The following is a 13,580-nucleotide window of genomic DNA, read 5'->3' as shown; positions in this document are numbered from 1 at the left end:
TTTATTATGTAGGGAAACAATATCGAAAAGGGTATTGTGTACACAATTTCCTCATTTATGTTGTTACTAACGGTGGTTTCATTAGATTTTCGTGTAGCCAATACAAATTAAACTTTACAATTAATAAGAGAGTTTAAATATTTAAACATGGTTTAGTCGTCCTAGGAACATGCATTTACACTAGCAATTGATACTTTTAATGATTTTTGTGATAAATACTTAGTTATTAAGTGATTAAATATAGCAACAACTTTAGCTAATGTATATAATCAATGTTTAATATTAGATGTGTTTTGTATGCAAATGTCATGATTGAGGTGTCTATTAAAGGGATTACAATAGAGATTGCACAAGAACTAAGATGAATATTACTAAATTGGATTGCAACAACTTTAGCTAATGTATATAATCAATGTTTAATATTAGATTAGATGTATATTACTGGTCTATTAAAAATGCAAGAGATGATTAAAATATCATTAATGATTGGTATTGGAAATATCTTTGGAATTTAAAATGTAATTTTGATACATCTTTTTTCATACACACAACTTAAAACATTTTTATACAAGGGAGAAAATATACCAATATGACATTAAAAGAGATAGTGAATAAAAACTACAATATATTTATTAAAAAACGACAATATATAAATTACACTAATAGATATTTACGTTTGTAAATAGATGACTTTGCAAATACGTAAATGCATATTGATTACAAGCTAAGAATTAACGTCCACAAAACAAGAGTAATTTTTTACATCATCTTATGCATGTGTTCATTTCTTTCCATCAAATTTTTCTTACACATTGGCAATATAGATCAATGATAACTTATAACTTAAGTGCAAATCTTATTAAATGAGTTGAAAAACACTATGCATAAACAAAATATGTCCCTTAAACATTACGTCGTCCTATGTCATGTATGCATTTGATCTTCCCATTAAATTTACTCTACATAACATCAATATAGAGTAATGATAACTTAGAAAGTATGAATTAAAATATATCTAACGAGTAAGTCTAAAAATCACTACGCAAAAACAAAATATGTATCTTAAATATGATTTTGTTGTTGACATATCTCCTGAGAAACAATTATGGATATTGGTTGTGAGGGTTTTATGTATTTGGATTGTTCTAGATTATCAAAGTAAGAAGATTGTAAACCATATACCAAGAAGAACATTTCTTTACATGTTTAAATTTGAGTTTGATAATCAAACCACTGTATAAACCAAATAACACAGAGTTTAAATTTTGAGTTTGATAATCAAACACACTCTAAAGAAATGTTGTTACTTTAAAGGCCAAAAGTACAACAAATGAGAAGGAAATTTGAGTTTTCAAATATTTTGAATTTTCAAACCTTGTAAGACAAAAATGGTTAAGAAAGTTGTACATCAAAATGATGATTTGACAACAATAGCTTTAGAACATGACACCTAATCAATTTTCCTATTTGTGGTTCCATGTTTATATATGATTAAGATAAGATAATAGTTTGTCTAAGACGTGTAATATTTTATTGAAAACTGAAAAATAGCCATTATTTATTGAAAACAATAATTATTGATTTAAAAAGTTATATATTTAATCTAAATTACACAAATTCTAATACAAACTTACTAGTTTGAACTTCTTAACGTACAAATTTGTACATGATAGAAAACTTCACATAAATATGTTCTATATAAAGGACAATCATATGTTAGTGCCAACGGTTCGAAATTTGCTTAGTTGAATTGAGCAGCCAAGTTTTAGTTAGGTTTAGCAACCACTAAAGTTCTTAGTCCATCTTATCTTCTTCATAGATGAGCATGAGTGTTAGTTATTAGTGAATTAGAGTTAAGATTACTTGGGTGATGTTTATGCTCACCTGTTTCTTTGTTGGAGTGTAATTTGTCCATACTCTTCTTTATCTATTAATTTAGTTTTTTCATGATTTCATCTATGTCTTATTTTATCTTTATTTTTGTGGTTAAGCTCATCATGAGTTAAACCCCTTTTAATTTAGCTTTATTAGGCTTCTTTTAAACAAATTGTTTTAATGCGAATCTTTGAAAGTAAAACTTGATCAATTTTTATGTTTATTGCCAAATTCCTTGAGATTGGAAGGAGATGTGAATGGAAATGGTTGTTTAATATGAGTTACATCCGTAAGTACCGGAAGGAGACGGGAACAAGAAAAACTGTTTGAACTTAAACAAGATCTTTGAAACGCCTAGAGATACATAAAGATCAATCTAGGATTCTTGTCATAGGCCACAACTTGGCCTCTCCTTGGATTGAAAGTTGTCGATGTCTCAACATAGTAATGTTGCATGTTAAGTACTGTGATTGAACCACATAAGGTGTGTCTTCACATGCTTAACATGACGGTTGAGTTGAAAAACCGCTAAGGCCACCAGGTTGCCAGGAAGTCATAGAAACCTATATCTTTCGGTATCATAGCAAAATTCTGTCATAATCGATTCATTGTTTAAACTAAACATTTACCGTTGTGAACTTCTAAGTCATTTTCACTGCTTTCTAAATTGATGTTGTTTTTAATATTTACTTTTATTATTGTGACACGAAATAATTTATTTTGTTTTCTTACAAACAAGTTTATCGCTGAAAAGCTATAGGAAGCTATAGTGCCCAATCCTTGTAGGCTCGATCTTTTTATACTATTACTTGAGACAATATACACTTGTACTAGTAATACTCTTGAAAATACATAGTGTTTTCAGAGCTACCAATAGGTAGGGTGGATCCAAAATTAAATAAAAAATAAAAAATAAAATACATATATGCCACGACGTTGGCTGTAGTGAGTTTAAACATGTAAGTTTAGGGTGGATCCAAAATTAAATGGATTACGATAGAATATACATTGAGTTGGTTTGAATGACCATGCTCGCAGATTGACACATACCTGGGAATATGGGTTTTTAAAATCAAACTAATCCAATAGAAAAACAGTAAATCGAACCAACTCAAACCGAAAACCACAAAAACCGTATTTGGTTTGAATGTATTCAAACCATTTTTTGACTCAACCGCATGGTTCGGTTAGATTTGCGGTATTTATTTTACCAACCGAACCAAACTGCAGCATAAAAGAAACACTAATTAAACTTATGTCACCCAACCTAGTCTACTCATAGAAATGCAATGGAAAATTTTATAGAATGACATTCTCTCTCTCTCTCTCTCTCTCTCTCTCTCTCTCTCTCTCTCATAATAGAATTCAATGAGAACTTTTAGAAAATGATAAAATTTTAGTCTTTTGCATTTCTTACCAAAGAGGGTTGCTTTTTGGTTCATGTTTTTAATTTGATCTATGTTGATGAGAACATTGTTGGATGAAAATGAAAATGCACTCTTTGGATCAAATTTAAAACATTGTTGAAAATAAATTGTTTTTAACTTTAACTTGGTTCTAATGTTTGAAACAAAAATTTGCATTGTCTTGCAAAAAACCACAACAACCGAACCAACCCAAACCGCATTGGTTTGGTTTGGTTTTTATTTTAAAAGCTAACCGAACTAAACCAAATAACGTACTTTTTTTATCTTGCGATTAAATTGACTTTTAACCTCAATTCCAAATCAATATGATTAAAATGACTTTTGACCTCAATACCAAATCAATATATATGCACAACTTCGCTTTGTGTCAAGGAAAAACTAAAAGGAATTAAGGCTGGTTTGCGTTGCTTAATAATATTACTAGTTTATAACCGATGTGTCCGGTACAAATAAAAAATAAAAAAACTTTTGTGCATTAATTTTTTTTAGGGGAACTATTGTGCATTAATTATTCAATGTAATCAAGCTTGAGAAATTATCAATTGCAAGGCATTCACTGGTGGGTGTGTCTAATAGTGTGAGGTTCCTAACTTTTGCCTGCATTTGGTAATTTTGGTCTCACTTTTCCTTTCAACCAAGAGCTCACAAAACTCCTCTTAGTTATTTGGTTGCCAACTTCAACAGTACCTAAACAAAACCATGTTCAATAATTTCCAATATATGCCATTATACAAATATAATTTTTTTTAAGATACGAAGTTGAACCACTCTCCTCAACAAGAAAATGTTTGTCAACCAATACAACTGTAACTATATCAAACTTGAATTAATTAACCATAAAAAAGTACATATTATTACCCTTCTTGTTTATAAAATCCAACATAAAAATGTGACTTGCAACATTCATTTATCAAAGAAGTGTAAATATATACAATATGTTTCTATGTTCTCAATTCAACGAGTGACTTGACCAAAACGTTATTGATATAGAAGCATCGAGGAAAATGGAGGAGATTGAACCACGTTGGAGAAGCAGGGCACATGCTTGATTTTATAAAAGTTCTGAGCATGTGCTCTTGCTCTCCATCATGGATTCTTTCTCCTATGATTGAAATAATATTGATATTATGGTTCTACATTTCAATTTTCACTTACAAGGGAAGTTATTTCAATTGCTTTGTTTGTTTGCATGTATTAAAATTCTAATTAGAACCGAATGTTGTTTTCCTCATTCTGATTATAAAGCATATATTTTTTTTACTTCAATGTGATTTTGTTTTCTCACATCAATGCTTTAAAAATTAAACCGGGAATTGAAATTCCGATACCTCTTAATCGTAGTCAGTGGCGCAGGCACCACCCAGCTAGGCTGGGCTGTAGCCCAGGCTCTACTGCTGCTTGCTTTCTAAAAGCCCAGCCCAATGCCATTTTTCCTACTTAAAATTATTCGAACATTCACTCGGAAGAGGTTGCGGAAAGGGCATTTACCGCCTAATTTTATTTAGCACGCTATTGGCATGTTATATTTCATCTTTCTTATTTAAAATTGTACTTTTGTTGAAAAAATGACGAACCTGTTTTATTTTGATTTATGACTATTTATATATATTATGTCACATATGAATTTGCGATAAACTTTTTGCCCAGGCTCTATAAAATTCCTGGCTCCGCCACTGATCGTAGTTCATATGTCTTAGACCATTTGAACCAAGTTACAGTTGTGATCAATGTCGTAGTTAACAATCAAATCGTCAAAATAATTGAACCGATTCAATTGTCCGGTTCGATTTGATTTTAAAGCATTGCATTATATATCACATTGCATTTTGAAACGCAGCTAACCAAACATCAATTTGCTTACGGTGCGAATATGGAGAAAATTTATTAAAATGTTACACATCAGAATTTCTATCTTAACTACAACATTACATGCTCAAGAAAATGCATTAGCTTCAGTCTCAGCTCTCACAAGGCTAGCATACAAACCATTTTGAATGGAAGAAATGAGAGTGTCATGGCTACCATACTCAACTACTTCTCCATTTCTCATAACTGCAATTTTATCAGCTTCTCTGATTGTAGAAAGACGGTGTGCAACTATTATGGTTGTTGCCTCTTTGGAAACATTCTTGAGAGCTTCTTGGATGTGTTTTTCTGATTCCAAGTCTAATGCACTGCTTGCTTCATCAAGTAGAAGTACCTTTGATTTCTTCAATATTGCCCTTGCTATAGCAATCCTTTGTTTTTGTCCTCCTGATAATTGGACTCCACTTTCACCAACCTATAGTATAAACATGATATGAACAAATGAGGTAGCTTATTATGCATTGGTAGATAGACACTGTAATATTTGAATGTGAATTCTCTGCAGCTTAAGAGTCCATACAGTCACGCAATCAGTAAGTTGGGATCGACAACTCACATTTTTAGTTGTCCAGATTGGACGACCTCGACCTACTGACTATGTGACTGCATACACAAAGGTTTTCTTTATGAAACAGTGATACAAACATAGACACCAAGCACGACACTGAAATGTAGACACCAGTAACCAATAATAGTTTGAAAAAATTGAAGTGGTTGAATACATGTCGGCATGAGACCCTAACGCGTGTCCTACCCTAAATACACCTTTAAAAGTATCGGTGCTACAAAGGTATAAAGTTTGTCAAAATTCCATATTTTTGTTATAAATATATAATTTTGCTTTAGTGGAAGTATTGAGTGTCTGTCAAGTAACATACCTGTGTTTCATAACCTTGAGGAAGGCCACTGATGAACTTATGAATGTAAGCCTCCATTGCAGCAGCTTCAATTTCAGCCCATGAAGCACTTTGGTCCCCAAATGCAATATTTTCCCTTATACTCCCAGCAAAAAGTGCAGGTTCTTGACCAACCAAAGCAATTTGTCTCCTCAACCATTTCACATCAATCTCTCTCAAATCCACACCACTCATCATAACCTTTCCTTGATCAGGATCATAGAATCTTTGAGTTAACCACACAACTGTTGATTTTCCTGATCCACTTGGTCCCACCAAAGCCACAGTACTTCCACCTTGAACCTTTAAGGAGAAATTCCTCAACACAGTTACCTCAGGCCTTGATGGATATGCAAATGTCACCATTTTGAATTCTATTTTGAAAGCCTTTGATCTATCAACTTTCTTAGTTTTTCTTCCATCGTTTCCTATCAATGGTTTTCTGTTTATAACATCTTGAACTGCAGGAATTGAGCTAGCAGCCATAGAAGTATCAGGTGCTAAACCAGCTAGTTGTCCAACAGAAAATGAACTCAAAACAAGAATGAGAAAAATCTTATAAACATCGTCAAAATCTCCTCTATTATTTTTTACAAGGTAAGCACCAAACCAAAGAGTTAAGGTGTATGCTGCATACATAGCACCTTGAAACAATCCAAATACAAGACCTTGAAGCTGTGAACTTTTTAATGATTTTTTCCTAGGTTCTGATAAGGCTTTATCAAAGGCGTTAACTATCTGTTCCTGAGCAGAAAATGTAGCAACTGTCCTTATATTTGACACTGCACCCGAAGCAATATTGCTTGCTCTTGCATAAGAGTTGTTATTGATTTTCGGACCGATGTTTATGATCAAGTTTATGTAACTTGCACCAAGGGTTAAAGGAGTTACAGCAGCTGCAACAAGTGTTAGTTCCCAATTAAATACAAAGGACACACCAAGTCCAACAGCAGCCGAACTCAATCCCATTAGAAGTACCGAGAATCTGTCACCGAGTACCGAACGAAAACTAACCGTGTCTATCGAAAGTCTTGACACCAATACACCGGTTGAGTTTTCATCAAAATCAAACCATCCAGGTTCTTGTCTAAGTATGGATTGAAACAAGAGGTTCCTAACTCTCAGTGTTAGCTTTGAACCTGCCCAACCACATAAACCTTGTTGTCCTGTCATGGAAAGTATGCAACCGAATCCAAGGCCGACAAGTACTAAACAAAGGTACCCTACATCTCTTTTCATTTTTGAAGTGTCGTCGCTAAAATATACTCCAAGGGATATGCCTAAAACCAATGGAAAAAGGGAAAGACAAGCGCCGGCAAACATTCCCATAACCAGACCTGTAATTAGCATCATAAACTCCGGCTTTTGCAATTTCCATACCTCAGAAAGTTTGTAATTTCTTGACTTTTTATATTGTTTATCTTCAATATCTTCTTGATTCTCATCCTGCATTGAATCTTCCAATTTAGAGCGCGAGATATCGACTAGATAACTTGACTTTGCTATATCAGGAGCATATTTATTATTGATGGATGATAAATCTTTGGTTTTTTGCATGTTATTTTCTGTAGGAAGAGGTTTTGAAATGGATTCAGTTGCAAGTTTGACAAGGTTGTAGTAGGTTCCGGCTTTCGACATAAGCTGGCGATGGTCGCCAATCTCGGTGACAGAACCATGTTCAAGAACTACAATGGCATCAGCATTCTTCACTGTTGCTATCCTATGAGCAATGACAATGGTTGTTCTGCCTGCTGAAATCTTGTCAATAGCCCTTTGAACTGCAGCTTCTGACTCGGCATCAAGAGCACTGGTAGGTTCATCTAAAAGAAGGATTTTAGGATTTTTTATCATTGCTCTAGCCAATGCAATTCTTTGCTTTTGACCTCCTGAAAGTTTTGTACCTCTATCACCAGCCTGCAAAAGAATATGGCACTTTCTATTGGTAAGAGTCAAATGATAAAAAAAATTACCAAGTTTTGTGACTTATATCTATGTTGTGTGCGCTTATAGACCAGTGTAGTTAAATAACGGCCATAGCGTGGTAGAATTTGAACAACTTTCTATTGTTCCGCCGTACACTATTTAGTACAGATGTTAATATGTTATCTAGTAGAGGCTACAGCAGCGCTATAGCATTATTGTGTAGCAGAATTTAAACAAACCATGATTTTCTGCGATCAGCGATTTATAACACTGCTACAGACACTAGTGCTGACACAGGACTTGATTTTTATTAGTATATCTTTATTGTACAACTATTTTGAAACCTTATTAATGTTGAATTCATATTAATCTAGAAATGGAGAAAGACTTTTGTGATTTGTTACTGCACCTGAGTGTCGTAACGTAGTGGCAACTTAGAGATGAAATTGTGAGCATCAGCAGCAATGCAAGCAGAAATTGCTTCTTCCTTGGTGGCATTATCTTTCCCCATCATCACATTTTCAAGTATAGATGTAGCAAAAAGAATTGGCTCTTGACCAACCAGCCCAATTTGATCCCTTAACCACTTTACTTGCAGTGTCCTCAAATCATGACCATCCAAGGTAATAATCCCTGCAAACATTTTCAAACTCAAAAAAGGTAAGTGCCATATATTTACAATATGCTAGAAAATAACATGACAAATTTTCATATACTTTAGCGACTAACAAAACGAATTCACTTATACCTTCTATAGGGTCATAGAACCTCTCAATGAGAGCAAAGATAGTTGATTTTCCTCCTCCACTTGCACCAACCAATGCCAAGGTTTTTGAAGATGGAAATACCAAGTTAATGGAATTAAGTATAAGTGAATCAGGACGAGATGGATATGCAAAAATGACATTCTTTAGTTCAATCCTTCCACGAACAGATGAAAGCTTTCTACCCTCAGGATTATATGGATCAATCTCAGGAACTCTTTCTATAATATAGAATACACGGCTTGCTGCAACAGTACCTTGCGCAAATTGTGCAAAATATGAAAGTGCTAGTGCCAAGCCTCTGTCAATAAACAAGTAAACTTATGAGAACATAGTCAAGGGAATTTCATGCAAGTCTAGCTGCGAAAGTCTCATACATTAAAAAAAAAATTGACCGGTCATACACTAAACTCGTGCCTCACTATAATTTTGTAAGATTCATTTAGATTAGACTTAAATTCTAAGATGATACAAAATTTATTGAAGGTCCGCTTAGTCACTCATTATCAATCATTTCAATTACGCTCTGGTCCTAAATGTGAGGCTATATGTCCAACTCGAATTTTAAGGTAACATTTTGAGCAAAATTAGAGAGAAGAAATCACACCTTCCCCCAACATTGACACCAAAGAAACAAGCAATAGCTGAACCACCATCAAGTTCACCCCTAGCAATTAAGATAGAGCCATACCAAAAAGCCAAAGCCCATGTTGAATATGTTACTAAGTAGATAACACCCATGCCTGCACCTTTTGCAAAACCAATTTTAGCTCCAATTGGAGCTGACTTTTGAAGTAGTTCTGAATATTTTTCACCTAATTGACTTTCAGCAACAAAAGAAAACACTGTCCTAATTGAACTGATGGCTTGTTCTGCAATGCTTCCAGCTTTCCTATAAGAAGCCTATAACCAAAAAAATATATATTAATTAAGAATGAACATAATGGAGATGCACTAATAGTTTTACACTAACATCGAACGAAAACTCGTGATATTGTCACACAAATGAATTCTCATTGGATGTCGGTGTAAAATTTACGGTAACATGTCACATTTTCTCATTAAATATATTTATGTGTATGTTTTAATCTTACTTCCTCTTTAGCTGTTAGACCACCATAAAGTGCTTTATAAGCCATACCACAGAACATTGTTAATGGTGTGACTGAGAATACAACCAATGACACTTTCCATGATCTTCTAAACCCAACTGCATATCCACATATGAATGTAAATACATGATGAATGAAGTGAGCCATCTGCATTTAGAGCAATAAAATTCTGTTAAAATTTTAGTTTGATTTAAATCTTAAAGAAGTCTACATAATTTAGTGATTACCAATAATTTTTTCACATGTAATGAATAGAAATATATTCATAGAAAAATCAGAAATGTAAAGACCTAATTGTAAAGTTTTAAATTGTGTAAACCTATCTAAAAATTAATGAAACTGTAGTGTCTAAATTATTTTTTGACTAATGTAGTGTCTAAATTATTTTTTGACTAATGTAGTGTCTAAATTATTGGTTAGTTTATGTTCCGCTTAAAAATATTAAGTGTATTAATACAAATAAATATCTCATAGGTCTTACATGTATTTTAAACTTAAGTAAAATCTAAAAAAAAAAAAAAAATATTTTAAGAAATATAAAAATTATTTAAAAAATAATCAATGTGAACTAAAATAAATTATTATAACCAAAATATATATATCAAAAGAATTCGAAATAAAAATTATAAAGAAAAATAAGCTAAGAAAAGACATGTGTCATTCTTTACTTCAAAAAATAAACCTGTATTAAATTACTGTAGTGTAAAGATAGTCTAAGCTAATTTAATAATATAGGAGTATAAAATATGAGTGTGAATTGGTAATCCAAAAGCTAATAAGCTTGTAAAAAAAAATCCAAAATAACGTCACTGCCGGCTTAACATGTAGAAATATCAATTAAAAAGGTAAAGCCAAATATTATCCATCATTAAAAAAACTGAAATGTTAGTACATATGATGCTCTTTTTCCTGTAAGGAAATAAAATAGTATTAGGAAAAATGGCCTGAAAAAATTGGTATGATGAAATTGATAAAGTCAGTAATTTCAGACCTAAACTAAAGTTCAATTTGGAGAATATTCTTCTGTTGAGTACATAAGACCTTGTTAATTATATTCATAGTTTATATTTGTATGAAAGCTCCATAAGTTTTTGTTAAATTAATGTAGTGTAACTAATAAGAGTAACAAGAGTTAACCTTCTCTCCCATAACTTCTTGAATTTGTGCAACATCACTAGCAATTCCATGCATAATATCACCAGTATTAATCTCTGTATCAAAAAAACTTATGTCTTGTCTAAGAATTGCCCTTAGATATTCAGTTCTGATTCTTTGTGCAGATCTCTCCCCAACTAACCTCCAACATGTGATCTCTGCCAAAAAAAATTAGTTATAAAAAATATCATTAATTACTAACACTTTTCAATTATACTTCAAGAGTTCTAGACAAACCATGCATTGAAAAATACGAAATAAACAAATATGATTAATTATTGATTTAATCTCCTTACCCATATAGGCTCCAACTACCACAACTGCAGCTAAGCCAGTCATAAATACACATATCTGAAAATTACAATAAGATGAAGTCAATGAAAACTTACACCAGTCAGACGATTTAGATCGTTGGAGTAAGATCGAACGATCCAGGTACCGACTATTATAAATTGAGTGAAAAATGCAAAGTCGGAACGTAAGTCATCCAATTTTAATACGATGATCTAATTTGTGACTACATGTCTATGCAGATGTAGGGTTTCAAAGTCCCAATGGTCAAGAGTCACGTTTTTTCACACACTCAGGCGACGAGAACTGTCAAATCATGATCAGACAACTCACTTTCCAACTTTTATAAATTGAGACAAAAATACAAAGTTAGAATATGAATTGTCTGATCTGATCTCACGTCCCATATCAACAACTTTGTGATTGCGTGAATGCAGAGGAAATTCAACTCTCTGATCACGCGATTCAAATAAAGGAGAATTAGTACCTGCTCTACATCCTTCAACATCTGACCTTTGTCATTTTTTGCTTCTCTTGAAAGCTTGTTAACCAAGTTTCCAAAAAGATAAGAATACCAAGGAAGTGATCCTCCATTTATAAGAGCTCCTATACAACCAATAAACACAAGTAACCAATCCCAATTTCTTGTATACCTAAACAAGCTAAACAATCCAACATTCTTTGGAGGACCAACAACATCATCCTCATCCATATCTTCATCACCTTCATCATCGTCATATCCTGATGCCATTTTACTCTCATAGTGACTATAACCACCACCACCATAAATTTGGCTAGGAGATTTTCTACCATATGATGGTACTCCATGACCATGATCATGTTTAACATGTTTAACATGTTCATCTGATATACTATAATCGATCGCACTGAGCTCGTCTTCCTCGGCTAATGGACTAGCCTTATTCTTAATGTGACGATCTACACTATTAACTCCTTCTTTGATGATTCCCAATTTGGAGAAACCACTATATTGATCAAAATAACTATGATCATTGGTGGCCCTAGCAACATGGCTTCTAAGTTCAACTCTTCCATAGGAAGAATGATCATGTGATGAGTTTGTATTGCCACGAAAACCGCCTATTCTCGAAAGGTAATAGTCATTAGCCGATTGGCGAAACACACGGCTACGATCAGAGGTGGAGTTGGTTGGCCATGGACTAAGAACAGAACCAAAGTTTGTGCTATGTTCACGCAACCCGGTTGGTTCAAACTTCCATGAAACTTCTCCTTGCCATGAACGGTCATCGTCTGAGGCAAAAGGTGTGGATGGAATTCTGTTGCGACGATTTCTTCTCGTTCTCGGAGTTGCGTTGCTTCGAGAAGCAGAATTTATGAAGGAGCTAGAGCCAGATAGACTTTGATAACTCACTGGTGTTGGATAGTGTCTTCCCGGATTGTCTATCTCAAAGGAAGAATCAGCCATGGCTAGCTAGCTACCTAGCTGCCAGTGTTTGATGTTTGTAATAAGAAATTATACAGAAAGTGATAAAATGTTCAACTTTGTGATTAGTGTACATAGAGATTGGTCTAATTTAATGATTTGTTTGAGAATATTTGTATAATATATTGAGACTAACATTGTTGTCCATGGACGGCATATAATGCTATATGGCCGGCTTAGCATAGTTAATTAGTTTTAAGACTGGCTTCAAAATTTCAGCAGATTCTTATTTAGAGGATAATGTTGATATTGAAATTTTAAAGTGACTTATGTTATGTGTTTTTATTATGTCTTGAGTCAAGTTTTCTTTCTTATAATAATCAGAACAAAATCTATTTGTCATGTATGTTGGAGAATCTTTGCTCCAAACAAACACTAATCATACAAGACATAAAATGTTGTGCCGGAACTAACTAAGGATGATGTTGTCCTCAAAGATATAAAAGGACAGTGATTTTTATTGGAAGTTTCAAACAATGTTGATTTGAAAGGTGAAAAGTTAAATTGTGTTAAAGGTATGATCTGGAAGAGAATCTGTTAGTTTATTACACACAGCAGGCTCTTGCACCAAGTGCTTAACTTTGGTGCATAAATAGATAAATGACAGTGTATTCGTTTAATCCAAGGAAATAAAATAGTTAAACAATCTTCTTTTGTTGTTAATTGACCGAGTTACTTCCTAGGAGATATCAAATAAATATTGTGACGGCTAACAGTTGAGTGATAAGGGCTCAAATCTCTTAAACAAAAGATAGTAAAAAAAAGATTAGAATAAGATTATTCACCTTGTATACCTTTAATTTTCT

The 13,580-nt window shown here is 33.2% G+C and overlaps 1 protein-coding gene across 1 annotated transcript; it reads right to left on the bottom strand.

Moving 5' to 3' along the window:
• Positions 1–5,140: 5,140 nt before the first annotated feature.
• Positions 5,141–12,851, bottom strand: LOC146897308 (ABC transporter B family member 19-like). The gene is made up of 9 exons (XM_085732025.1): positions 11,797–12,851; positions 11,315–11,369; positions 11,001–11,176; positions 9,846–10,010; positions 9,359–9,654; positions 8,736–9,052; positions 8,397–8,620; positions 6,047–7,978; positions 5,141–5,583 (listed from the first exon to the last, which is right to left on the bottom strand). The coding sequence occupies exons 1-9, from the start codon at positions 12,754–12,756 to the stop codon at positions 5,236–5,238; spliced, it is 4,473 nt and encodes a 1,490-aa protein (XP_085588151.1). The 5' UTR covers positions 12,757–12,851; the 3' UTR covers positions 5,141–5,235.
• Between the last annotated feature and the right edge of the window lie 729 nt (positions 12,852–13,580).

Source organism: Medicago sativa, chromosome 8 (assembly GCF_051527215.1).
Source record: "Medicago sativa cultivar Bolivia chromosome 8, Bolivia_mono, whole genome shotgun sequence".
NCBI classification, from domain to species: Eukaryota; Viridiplantae; Streptophyta; class Magnoliopsida; order Fabales; family Fabaceae; genus Medicago; species Medicago sativa.
The sequence above is the reverse complement of the archived record's forward strand: the minus strand, read 5'-3'. Positions and strand labels throughout refer to the sequence as shown.